The sequence below is a fragment of the Pygoscelis adeliae genome, unplaced genomic scaffold, assembly GCF_000699105.1.
Source record: "Pygoscelis adeliae isolate BGI_AS28 unplaced genomic scaffold, ASM69910v1 Scaffold63, whole genome shotgun sequence".
Classification (NCBI taxonomy): Eukaryota; Metazoa; Chordata; class Aves; order Sphenisciformes; family Spheniscidae; genus Pygoscelis; species Pygoscelis adeliae.
In genome coordinates this window covers 7,134,413-7,147,629 of record NW_008824414.1, presented here as the reverse complement: position 1 = coordinate 7,147,629, position 13,217 = coordinate 7,134,413, and the positions used below count along the sequence as shown (strand labels likewise).

The 13,217-nt window shown below is 38.7% G+C and overlaps 1 protein-coding gene across 1 annotated transcript in view; it reads right to left on the bottom strand.

Moving 5' to 3' along the window:
* The window catches only part of DNAAF1 (dynein, axonemal, assembly factor 1), a 12,856-nt gene extending 1,279 nt beyond the window's left edge, over positions 1-11,577 (bottom strand). The window contains exons 1-9 of the mRNA XM_009320815.1: positions 11,465-11,577; positions 8,763-8,854; positions 7,682-7,903; positions 6,760-6,926; positions 6,381-6,502; positions 5,611-5,825; positions 4,156-4,416; positions 3,433-3,542; positions 646-714 (exon numbers count right to left, since the gene is read on the bottom strand). Coding sequence (XP_009319090.1) covers positions 646-714; positions 3,433-3,542; positions 4,156-4,416; positions 5,611-5,825; positions 6,381-6,502; positions 6,760-6,926; positions 7,682-7,903; positions 8,763-8,854; positions 11,465-11,568 — 1,362 coding nt within the window. The 5' untranslated portion in view covers positions 11,569-11,577. The remainder of the gene's footprint in view (positions 1-645; positions 715-3,432; positions 3,543-4,155; positions 4,417-5,610; positions 5,826-6,380; positions 6,503-6,759; positions 6,927-7,681; positions 7,904-8,762; positions 8,855-11,464) is intronic.
* Between the last annotated feature and the right edge of the window lie 1,640 nt (positions 11,578-13,217).

Here is a 13,217-nt window from a genome sequence, read left to right as displayed (position 1 = left end):
GAGGGACTTGTAAAAACATGTACTGTATCAGCCTCTGTCTCCAACAAGGCAAGTATGAGTCAATATCAGCACTAGAATCAAAGCTGTGCTCTTAATCTTCATTGTTTTCTTTTCCTTTTTTTCTCTTCTGTTTATAGGCTTTTGCCTAAAAGATCAGTTTGAGCACAGCATAACGCTAATGTGGGCATGAACTGCCTTGTATCTGCCTAGCCCCAAGTGGAGCAGAGGAGTTGCAATCTCTCTGTGTTTTCAGTTGAAAAGCCTGATTTTATTCAGTAGCAGGCGATTTGTTCTATCTGTTCAGTCCTTTGCAGCATATTAGTACTGGTAAAGTACATTTTAAGAGTAATCTTCATTAAAACACTACATGCTACTAAGAAATTAATCTTATCTAACTGTTGCATTACTTGATCTTAGCTTTTCATTCTCCTATTTTTGCAACACAACAATATAAAAAAATCAAATTAAAAAAATATTCACAAGTAGACAGAGAAGATCTGCTGAAACATCTGTTTTTAGTTTATAAATGCATAACTGATTGCATCTCCCAAAACAGCATCTCACAACTTAGATTATCGTCATTTTGCAAAACATTTGTAAATGTGTTTAGGGAAGCGTCATCGCTGGAATCAGTCAGAATCTTACCTTTTGAACAAAGATTTCCTCTTCTGGGGGAAATTCATTTACATCTATATCTTCTAAATCAGGCAGTTCCTGCAGACAATCACCAGATCATTAATCAGTGGGAAAAGCTACTCTAACCGATAAAATATGACATCTCTGTCTCATGAGGAATCTTCTTCAAAGCAATGCTTTTCAGGGTAAGAGGCCACAGCCAGGAACGCTGTCATCCTCTCACAGATGACAGTTTCCTCTGTTAAGCACATGTGGGAAAAGGAAAACTCATCCCTCTCCAGAAATAGCAGCTGGGAAGGCAATAACCTTAATGTCAGACTGAATGCTATTTTCTACTATACTGTATGATTATGGGGGGGGAAGGAAGATAAAAGGATAAACAGCAAGGCATTAACAGGATTTTAAAAGCAAACGTGGTTTATGTCTCTTAGCTGTTTCTTGTCTATTCAATAGACTTAACCTGAACTGCAACCCATCTTTACGGGTAAGAGCCAAATCAAGATCTGCAGTCTACCTGAAACTGAATCAGTAAACTCTGTTAACCTAAATACATCTAATAAAACAACGTTTTACTGTGAATGCCTCATAATTAAGGATATAGAACGGGAAACTTGCTGAGAACTGTTTTTCCTCAGACAGGTCCAATCGTTTCAGCTTTCCGTTAGAAAATATTATCTAAGACAACTGCCACTTGCTGACATGAAAGCAAAAATAGAGGGTGGGCATACAAAATCACAGTAATACCTTTCTGCCAATTCTTTAATGTAGCTCAATACTGGTAAAAGCATCTCCTTTTGGTTTTAGAGCTTAATGATTTTGTAGCAAGCTGCTTGGCGTGGTAGCATCAAGAACATCTAATCTGTACCGTCTTGCATAGTGAAGATTATTACAGAATTAAAATTAACAAAGGAACTTTCTGTTTCCTGATATGGTTGTAGCTAGTGCAGCATGTCCTGAAGTCATATGGTTTTCTAAGTATATAATAAAAAATGTACAAATTAAGATTTGGGACTAATGTTGGTGGGTAGAATCTGATGTCAATAGGGAAGTGAAATAGCTGTTAGTCTTGTTCCAATCAGCAGGGTGCATTTGCAGATCAAACCAAAATCGCTTACTAAAAGTTATCCTGGTTTAGGTACACAGAATGTAGTTCAAACACCGCCAAGGCATGTGCAGCAACATGGGCTTGTTTCTGCTTGACAGAGGGATGTCATAACCACTGCATTACAAATCCTCCTCCAGTCTTCTCCCTTATATTACTACTGAGACCATCCACTGACTCCAGGATGTGAATAAAGACGCCGGTGCTGCTCCAGCACTTCTCACCACTGGCACCTTCGCAGCCATTCCCTGCTATGGCAGCGCTAAGTCTCTTTGGAAAATCTGCAATAGCGTAAGTATCGGAGGTTGTCGCGAGAAGCTCTTTCCGTCACTAGACATCAGTTGGAGAATGAAGTAGCATAGACCACTGAAATGTGTATTAGTAGGTGATTTGCGTTCGTTTTTTCTTCTGTAGAATTAGAATAGTCACGCTTTTTATGTGTCAAAAGAAACCCCGTGCACCTATGCTGAAGAGTTCCTTTTATACTCCGTTAAAGTTTGTGCAAAGGAGCGTGCTATGGTGCCATATAGCACCAAGGCAAAAACAAATGCTGAATCTATGAGATCTTCGCATTGTGGGTACCTACGGTATTGTTATTTATTTAAAGCTTTTATTTCAGACCCTGCAAGACCTGCTTATAAAAATAATATTGTATATACTTGGAATTGCTGCCAGTTCTCTCCACTATCCTTGTTAAACCTATTATTAAAAACAGCCACACAGGAGGATGCAGCAGCAAGCCCTCTACTGAAACAGTGAGTTGGGCCCTTCGATAACAGGATGGAATTTTTCCCTGGGAAATTAAAAGCACAGAAAAGATCTAAGAGACTTTGCTAAAACACTCCAGTAAGAATTTACTTAACAGTGGCAGTACAAGGGATCAAAGAGTCCATTAAGTGCTCTGGGAACTCATAAGCTCAGAAGTTTGTTATTGCTAGTTATGTCATAATCTGACACTGTCAGTTTAGCAGCAGTGTCATAATCAGGACATATTGAATAGTTCTCCTTTGAAGTGAGATTGTATTTTTCAGCGGTATCCACATCTTTCTCATGGTTAAATGTGGTTAAACATGTTTAAATGTTTGCATCATCAGATGAAATCTTAGATAACAGAAGGCTATATTACTAATGTCAGTCGCTTGTTACATACCAGAATAATGCACATTCTGCTTTTCTTGGAAATATACCTAAAAGTTGTGTTTTGAGAATTAATTTATAGTAAGTAATACTGATAGCTAACATTTACAATGAGTGGGTGGCTATTTCTTCCTTACGCTTTTTCTGCAATAGTTCACATTTTCAACTGTACATTTCATTTGAGTTTTGCCTAAGAGAATGCATGTATCCACTAGATTATTTTTGTTGTGACTTCTGTTTTTTAAATGAGAGCCCTCATTAACTTTTCCAGAGAAATCACAGAGATAGAAGGTCAACTTCAGGTGATTTATGGCCAAAGGACAAAATAAACTTTGGAAGCGGTGGTAAATTCTTTACACATGCTACACTGGAGAGAATGAATACCCCTACAACTTTACTTTTCAGGTTTTTTCTTTCTTTCTTTTTACTTCTCCTAATAGTAGACCTTTCTTAGAAACCTGGTCATATAGTTTTACTAGCCAGGATGTTACAAGAATTAATTTGGGAGCAGACAATACCCAGATCCGAACTTCCCAAAATCTGAATCCAGTACATACATCAAGATAAAGTTTCTCTGCTGTCTCCAATTTGACCTGTTCAACTTCAGCATGTTCATCCAGTTCAGGAAGCACGGCCTTTTCAGTAGCTGCCTTCTCTCTTTGTAGATCTAAAGAATACACAATAGTCAGTTGCAGAGAACTAACTGAATAAAAAACTTTCTGTATTGCAACAGCAAGCACTGCAAAACCAAACTGCTGGGACCTGACTACCATTGCAAAGTTCACAGCTGAATCCAGCTCTTTGTCTTTCCATCAGATTCTTGGTCTCCCTTATATTGTATAAATTAATATTTGCATTTTGCAATAATGTATTCCACAAAGCTACAAAAGCATTCTTCCATGTGTGAAGGCACAAAACCACCTCTAGGGTGACATCCAGCTTCTGCTGGCAGGCAGACCGCACAGATTATGTGGGAGCAAGGGAAGCCTGTAAGCTCTCCTGTCCTGTCGCTAAACCTGGCACATATGAGAAGTGGAATGCCACCTTTATGTAGCAGAAGCTGCAGGTTGAGCCCTCAGAATTTTTTTTTGTTTGTTGTATTTAAAGAATATTTTATCCAGTATTACTTGATTTTCAACTAGTCAATGTGGAAATCTAGTGGGATTTTCTTATCTGTGAATCAGCTGGTTTGAATCACGGCAGAGGCGGTGCTACACTAAGAGTTTGGCTCATCATCTCTGCATCCTCAGTTTGGTTTGATTTTTCACTGTGTACATTACCGTCTGTCTGCTTGTTGAAGTTTGAGCATTTGTAAGAGTTTGATTCTTCTGCATCCTCTTGAATTCTAGCAGGGGTATTTCCAGATGTGAAATCTTTGTTACCTCCCCTATTTGGTAGAAGTGCTATCATTTCATCACAAGCATCAAAACATTCATTTCTAAATTTCTCAGTCTTCTCTTGAGTTTCTTTGTCTTCTGATATATTTGAAGTCTCTGATGTACTAGAATTTCCATCACTGTCATCTGAATTTGCAGGTGCTCCTACAGAAGAAACAAGTTCATTAAAACTGCTGAATTAATCTACCATTACTCATTCTAAATATCCAAACTTTACTACATGGTCTTAACGGTTTGGCCTAAAATATGCATCAAAAGCTCCTATTTTGTTTGAGCAGCTATTTGTGGATCAGTAGTCCTCCCAAGATTGCAGCAATGTTGTGGGTTTTCCCATCTCAGCTCCCTAGCAAATACAGTTCCCCAGCAAAAAACTCATCTAGAGAAAACACTATAGTAAATAACTGTTTGGTATCTATAGTTAAGTTTGAAAAGACTCACAAGCGCCTACATATTTAAATATATGCTTGAGCATTTTGATGGATCAGTGACAAATGCTGAAGTTATCCTCTCCTTTATGCAATCTACCTGCTTGCAGGAAAAGTTTTACTGGTTAGTCAACCATGTTTGATTTCAGAGCCTGTGAAACCCAAAAACCTATCAGACAGATAGATAAAACACTCCTCTGCACTGTAGTACTGCCGCCTTATTTGGCTTCAGTCCTGTTTATCCTGAAACAGGCGTACTTCGCTAGAAAGGTTAGGTTGGGACCTATTACTGGTCGTAAACAGATGCCTCCTTGAATCATGTGACAGGAGAATTTGTAGCATAAGAAAGGGCAGTAAGTGAAGCAAACGATTAAAGACCTTCCTCTTACTGCCTGTGTTACCACTGCTGTAGGCTCTAGTCTGAAGCTCTTACTGTTAGCGAACGCAGCAGTGGAGAGGTGCCTGGATGGGGACTGGTGAGTCAGTTATCACTGGGTCTTACTGGAGCCCATGTGCCTGGAGCCAGCCCTGTTCTGCTTCTTGGGGAGATATCACTCTTGGGGTGCAACTGCCTGCCTCCACCCATGAATGCCTGCTGGAACCATGATTGCCCTGACTAGCACTGGGTTGCTCTGGTGAAGAGCACAAGAGCTTGAAATGCTGGGACAGAAAGTGATTTGTTGTTTTTTTTTTTGTTTGATCAGCAGTGAGAAAGGTGATGATTGCTTAAAATCCTTGTGGTTAACCTAAGATGCACCAAGATTAATAAAGTATTCAGGATGGGAAAAGAAGAGTCATAAATACATTCCAAAAATTGCATCAGCCTGCTTCTGAACATTTAGGAACTATTCATTTATTTTAAACATTCAAATTGAAGCAGACACAGACATCTTCCAAAATAGTAACCACAAACCTTCTAGGATGTCTGTGGCATCTCCATTTCCACATTTTGCACTTGCATCTCTTTCTTCCATATACTTTTGTCTTTTCTTTTCCTCTGCTTTTTGCCGGATTGCTGCTAAAGCATCAATGCTATCTTGGATTTTTCCTCTCTCTCTGGTTTCCCATTTTTCCCTTTCTGCTTTCTCAGCTTCAAGCCCTCCAACAGCCCAGGCTTCTGCACAGGCTCTAATGAAAACACAAAAGCTCACTGTAACACAGCTATCAAAGCCCATCTTTATAATGAGAGAGACATTTAAAATAGCTGGCAACAGCATAATATAGCTGCAAGAGAAAAAAAGCATACGGTAGTGACAATCCCTTATGCAACAGGGATGCACGTGTATCTTATCTTGTACGTGGAACTGCAACAAAAGAAACAAAGATATCCAAATGCTGGTGATTATACAATCAGAGATCTGCCAGGAGTGCTGACCTTGGCTCTGCTTTTCCAGACACCTGTTCAGTTTCTGTCGAAATCGGGATTTGCCTCTGGTCTACAGACTTGGCGTAAAACAATTCTGTTTGAGAATTAATTTTCTTGTGAAAAAAGACATGTTTTTTTCTAGGTATGTTAAATGTAGAACTCCATAGTATAATACCCTTGTACTCAAAGTCACCCACCCTTAATAAATTATACCGGTCACTTTTCCTTTCCTTCCATGACAACATTGACAAAAAATTGATGAGTGATCATTAGCATTTGAGCTTTATTGCTGTGTAAAGAAGATGGCTCTTTCTTACCTATCCTTTGGGAAAACTGGTCTGTCATCCAGAAACGTTAGTAGTTTTAGTCGAACAATAAGTGTTTTTCTATAATTAGCAATTTTCTTTATCACTTGGTTTCCCATCAAATTCAGCACATGCTAGAGAAACAAGGGAAGCAATTTTTAATGTTGAGTAGCAAAAAAATCCCAGTCTGGATATGCACTTTCTCTATCATTTAAAAAAAAAAGAAGTGAATAAAACATCCTGGGTGTTACAGGTAATCCACAAAAACCAAGTAATGTTTAATAACATTTCTTTTAGACGATGACCTATTGTGCACTGGACTACCCGACAAAACCATTTAATGGAATTCACCCGTATACATGATACAAACCCTCAGCTATATTCAGCTTACCAAATTAGGCATGGTCTCCAGAATAGTTATAATGCTTGGATCACTTAGATTGTTGTGGGAAAGATCGAGAACAGAAATACTTGGGCATTCTTGCAAGTGCTGTATGTCTTCCACTGTTTGTAACTTATTGTGAGCGATCTGCAGAGTCTGCAGGACTTTCAGACAAGCTGTCAGACAAGAACGGTACAATGAAAGGAAAGGTAAGAGTCATCGCTTCACAGAGGGTTTTCTGGAGCAAGTAGAAAACTGCATTGTTAAAATAATTGTTTCTATTGAATTGTGGGGAACTTTTTTCTAAATTTGTTGTTCTGCTGTATGCACGTTTTGGCTAGGCCTCCAAAGCTGCTTTCTTCACCCCAGGAAAAACAGTTGTTTGTTTTTAGGATGGTGGTTGTTTTTAATTGGTTTCAAACCAGTCAGTTACACTAAAGCAAGAGCTTGTGTTTCAAATTAGTCCCAATGTACACAAATGATAATGTAGAGGAATTCTTTTTTATTTTCTGCTGAAGATGGAATAAATCCTTCAACAGACATAAAAGATTTGGTAATTATGTCTGCAACTGCCAAAGCACATCATAACTGTAAAGTAAATGGTGAAAACTGGATTGCCAGCCTGTCTGCAACACAGATAAGTACTTAGATGGTATTAAGAAGTGAGGAAAAACTACTTAATTGTCCTAGGTATGCACATGAAAGTAATTACTATGTCTTTTCTGTTTTCTCATCTATTTAAATTGCAAAATACATAAGTTTGACTCTTCAGTAGAAGCCTTGTGGACTTTGGTATGGGATATTGTGCAAAATTCTAACATGAATAAAAAAAACCCTTGAAACTAGTGGCACTAATAATAGCTTAGCTTAGTCAAAGCTTAGGAATATGGCCTTGTTGTAAGTTAAAACATGTTGCACCAACAGTTCTTACAGAGATTCTCAATGGTCTTAACGTAGTTGTTACTGATATTGAGGGAATCCAGCTTTTGTAATGGTTCAAGGTTTTCAATTTTGTTAATTAAATTGAGTTGCAAGTAGAGGCAACGCAACTCTGTCAGAGCCTCCAAATTCTCGATTTTTGTTAAGCCATTGCATTCCAGCCATAAACACTTCAATCCAGTATACTCTTCAAGGTTCTCCAGGCGGTCAAATCCTGCAGAAAAAGATATTTTAAAATGAAACTGCATTAGCTGAAAACAAGTCTTTGGAAGAATAAATTTCATTAAACCAGTGCTGCTGAAACAGCCTGTGAGAACACTTGTACTCAAGTTGCTGCCAATATTTCCACTGAATTAATGGTATGGTACCTGGCCCATAACGGGCAAAAACATACTGGTACCTATCCTGGTTTAGATCTCGTGCAGCCCTTTAGATGCTCAAATAATACATATTGAGAAAATAGCAAAACCAAGGCCAAATGTAGATGGTAGATTTAGCAAGTCCTATTTATTTAAAACAATTCTTATGCTAATCTGAACCAGCTAACTGTATCATGCAAAAACCTGCTCAAAGATCACAAGAGGATGACGCATGTTCGTTCTAGCAATTTCTTTTTCTTTCAGTAGTATTTGAGAACATGCAGCAAGTCTTTACTGTTCGTTTTCTTCCTGACCATTTTTATCTGGCAGTAAAAAAAGTCCCCAAAGCCGGAAAACAGCTTCTTTATACAAACACATTTAAGAAGTACATATATTTTCCTCTGAATGCAACCCGGACCAGTATTTTAAGACATTTCTCAGAGGCTACTGTTTTGGGGGGAAAAAAAAAATGTGTCCCTTGATTCCTATTGATCCTTTGAATGACTCCACAAAGTGAATTAGGTCTACAATCATCAGTTCACTTTTCTACCTTCATATTGACTCATTTTGTTTCACAATTTCATTATTATAAAAAATTAAATTATGTTTCTAATTTAAAAGAATTATTAGATACCTTACTTCAGTCATAAAAAAGATTTTCTGCTAAAATGCTACTTAGAATGATAAATCTAAGCAGTCTTGTCCGCATCTTACCTTTGTAATGCAAGTAAAGCGTATCATTTAAGTATGGGGTCAAGTATAATTTCTGCTGTTTACAGATGTCTTGCAGAATCTTTTTTGTCATTCTAAAATAACAATGGAAAGCAGAAGCAAAACAAAAATGTATTTCAGTGCACATTCTGAAATCTTTGGGTTTTTAACAGATTTCAGTGCAACACAGTTAATAGGTTTTTATGCAAGAGAAATGGCTAGAGCTTTCAAGACTATACTCAAAATAAAAAAGCAGTAGGTTTTTTTAAAGTGGCTTTCCATTTCTACCTCTTTGAAGTGAGTTACTAGGCTCTTCCGCTAAAAACCAGAGAGTACGTAGGAAAGTGGGTAGGGAATTAGAGAGTCCATCTTCTTGGAAAAGAGCAGCATGATTCTATGTTAGAATCTGGTTCCTTCCTCTCCAATTCCTTCCTCCATTCCTTGCTGCTTTGGTGCAGGATCTTTGGTAGCATAGGCAATATGCAACATTTTTCTCAGACTAGAAAAATCAATGGTTACCAACCTAACATTTTAATGAAACGCCGACTCTGAAATAGCACTCAAGGCAGTTTTAATATACAGCTGTGACTGGCTAGGAATGCCACAGTAAGAAAATGAATAATACCTGTTCAGTTGTAATTGCTTAATGTTCAGCTCCACCCCTTTTGGGATTCACACAAGCGAGAAGCAAGAAAAGGCTACTCAGGGAAGCTGTGGGCCACAGCTGAACAGTGCAGGGGCAGAGGACTCAGCAAGAGGCATGGGGCAGAAAGCCACAGTGTGAAACAGCAGAGGCTGCAGGGGCAAAGCACTTGGGCTGGCAGCCAACAGCGGCCAAACGAGGCCAAAGCTGCACACAGTCAGCAGAACAGCAAACCCCCAAAGCAGTTAAGTACACGGGCGGCCTGAAAACTGTTAAACCAGAAATGGATCGCGGTGAAGAGCAGCTGATGGGGTGAGTTACGCCGTTATCTGGGACCCTGTGCTAGGCAGCACTGGATCGACATTTTCATCGAGTTGGTAGTCCCCGAGCAGGGACTTTGCAAAGAATGACAGGACACTGTTTTTGGAGGCAAGGTGCCCAGGGCTACGTAAAATTTAGTAACATTATAGAAAGAAACTTGGGAACCCATTAGGAAAACACCTAGCAAAACCATTCCAAAGCAGAAAATACCTATATCTTCCTGTTTAGAAAGATTAGATTCTGTAAAACAAAATTCCAAAATAAAACTTCTAGTAGATATTCCTCACTTAAAGAAATATTGCAGAAGTACAATGTTAACTGGTCCAAAATTATTTTCTACTTCTAAATTCCATATTAACAAATTGAACTTTGCATTTGTGGTCATAAGTATTCATAGGACTAAAGCTTGTAACAGTAAGATTTTCTTGGCAGGAAGATATTTTCAAAATAACAAAAAAAATTGAGTAAAGGCAGTGAAGTTAAACCTTTCATAATGAATTTGCTTTTAGATTTATTTACTTAGTACATGAAAAATCTCAATATTGCTGAAGAACAGAACTGTAATACAGTCAACTAGTCAACTGAGTTCCTGGGGCAATATAAAATACGATTGTCAGCCTGTGACTGCCCTGTAAGCCAAACGTGCCTGACATAAATCTCTGAACTTCAAGCAAAACCTTTAAATATATACTGTTTGCTTGTATCGTCAGCCCAGGTGCATTATTGTATGCTAGCTACTTGCAGTATATCCCGCTGTTTTTCATTGTGCTATTTGTAGTAGCATTTAATCAAATTATTAGCATCCTCAGGCAACTTATAGGATCATAAAACGTACTCCTTGAAAACACTTACTTATCTTCTGGGCAGTTGTTGCTCTCTGCCATCATTCCTCATAACAACTTAATTCTGAAGTGTGTCAGGCTGATTAGCCCAGGATAATGACGTTTTCTATGTAAGTACAGTCCAATCTACCTCCGATAACTCAGTGAGAGTCTTTCCCTTGACTTTAAAGGACTGTAACTGTCTCTAATAGAACAGCTATATTAAAGTTAGCAGCAACATAAACTTTGTGAAGTTTCAGCATGTATGCAGGTACAGGAACAGAGGGTAAATCTTCGTTGTTCCTTATATATCACTCCATAACTAGCCCACGTGACCAGACTTTCAACAATGTTATTAAATAGTACCAAATATGGTTTTTAATTTTATTATTTGCTTGCAATGTTCTTAATCAGAGATAACACGAGAATAATCCTATTTCACAATTACTAATGAACAGCCATCGCAGCGTATGCTGGTTTAGGCTGCACCAAAATTAGAGCCAGAGCTTACAAAGGAGTTGTATCTTATTGTCAACCATCTGAGGTACCTCCGGATTTCCTCTGCTAAAAATTATCTTGACAACTGCAATACTTACATTGTGATGAATTAATACGATGCATTGTCTGAATTGATGCTTAGAAATGGTCAAATCTACTGACAAATGACTCCCACAAGAGTTTGCACAATTTTCTCCAGATCCATGAAATAGACTACGTCATGTAGTTAGAATGTAGTTTGCTACTGCAGCCATAAAAAAGCCGTACAGATGCTGCAAATATCATCAATTTCTGATTTATCGATTAATCTCAAATTCATCTTCAAAATTGCTCTGCTGAATTAATTTGTACAATAGCAAAACTCCCATTGACTTCAATGATGCCAAGATTTAAATAAAAAACATCCACAAACAATGTATTACCTTACACAGCCCCTCTTTTCTTCTGTCCTTTGACTGAATGAGCTGGTTACTGATTTGTGATCACCATCTGATTTTTGTTCATTCTGTTGATCTGCTCTGGACATACAGTTGATGGCTTTCTCTTGAGTTTTAACATCTTTGCAAGAAAACAAGTTGCAGTTTAACAGCATGAGTGGGGGGAAAGTGTCATGTTGCAAATTACTTTAGAGAAATATTGATGAGCACTTGAATATGAATGTCAGGAAAAGAAGTGTGCTAACCAAGATTTTTGCTGACCTTTTAATGAAAGGAAACTTTTTTAGACGGCAAAGTAGTAAAATAAGTAGTAGCAAAATAAATTGTTGAAATTTGCTTTTTTTGTTTGTTTGTTTAGATCTGGAAGTCAGGTAGTACCCACTAGTCTTAAGATTATTATAATGTACAGTGACAATATAAAGTACTGGCACCAATATTCTTACGGTCTTAGACATCTACTGTATATTACATTTAGTTAACAATAATCTGAGTTTAACAAGACTGCTAACTTTGCACATAAAGAGACTACAGTAATGGTATATCTGAGTCATCTCAAGCACTGTTTGTTAGCCTAGCTCTTCTACAAATTTACCCTTTTGCACTCTTTGGACGGTGTCTCCAGTGCTATACTCATTCAAGCTGTCTTTAGACTGCCTTTGATTAATTGCATTTTCAACGCTCTTCTCTTCAGATTCCTGCTCTGCACCTTCTAGTTGCACTTGTATTCCAGACACTTAAAAAGAGACAATGCAAACAAGATAATTGTACCAGCTCATTTAAATATGATTGTAATTCAAACAGTTAGAGGTCAGGCTAGCTGTATGAGTACAACACAGGAAAAGGTATCTCTCCAGGTAGAAGAAAATTAAAGAAAAAGGGAAAAAAAAAAAAGCACAATAAGATAGCAATTGAGTAAGCCTCAGTTATGGCAAGATTTTCAGTGACTTCAGTGGGAGAAAGAATAAACTCATATTGCATCCAGATGAGTAACGACAGACTTGATTTCTAGGCTTTATGTTCACTAAAGTTCCCTAAATTCATCCTAGCAAGCCAGCTGGAAGGGCTCACCTGCGTTGACAGAAATGCCTTCATTTTCTGTTCGGGTAGCTTCGTTTCTGGTGTCATTCACAGGCTCTCCTGACACCTCTTGCACAGCAACCTCCCCTCCAAGGCCTTTGTCCGAGTCTCCCTTTTGTGATTGCATTTCGAGATATGTGATTTAGACAAACATCAGCCAAGTCGGTATTGGACTCACAATCCAACTTCCAGACAAAATGTGTAAGGGCTTTAGTAGAACCTGTTACAGATAAAAAGACCACATGAGTAAATTGTGAAGCCTGCACGGAGCTAGCAACTTGGGGCTATTCACTGTGGAGATTACCAAAAGGCAGGGAGAGTTTATCTTAAATCCTGCCCGCAGCGGATCTCACTCAGAGCAGAGAGGACCGTGGCCCCCCAAAACCAGAGCAAGTCACTTTTTTCCTTCTGAAGCTGGCGCGCTGAGGACGCAGCGATGGTGCTCCTTCGAGGCACAGCCTGCTCTTGTGTAACGCCTGCCTCTGCCCCGCTACAAGCCAGGCGGAGTCCTGAGGGCAGCTTTAGCCTCCTCACAAGGATTGCGGACGCTGTTACGTTTCAGCCCTGCGCTTTTTGCTGTTATAGCCCCGGAGCTCGCTAGACAAGCCTCCGTTAAACCTGCAACTCCCTTTACCTGAACCGAGACCCAGGCTGGGCCGGG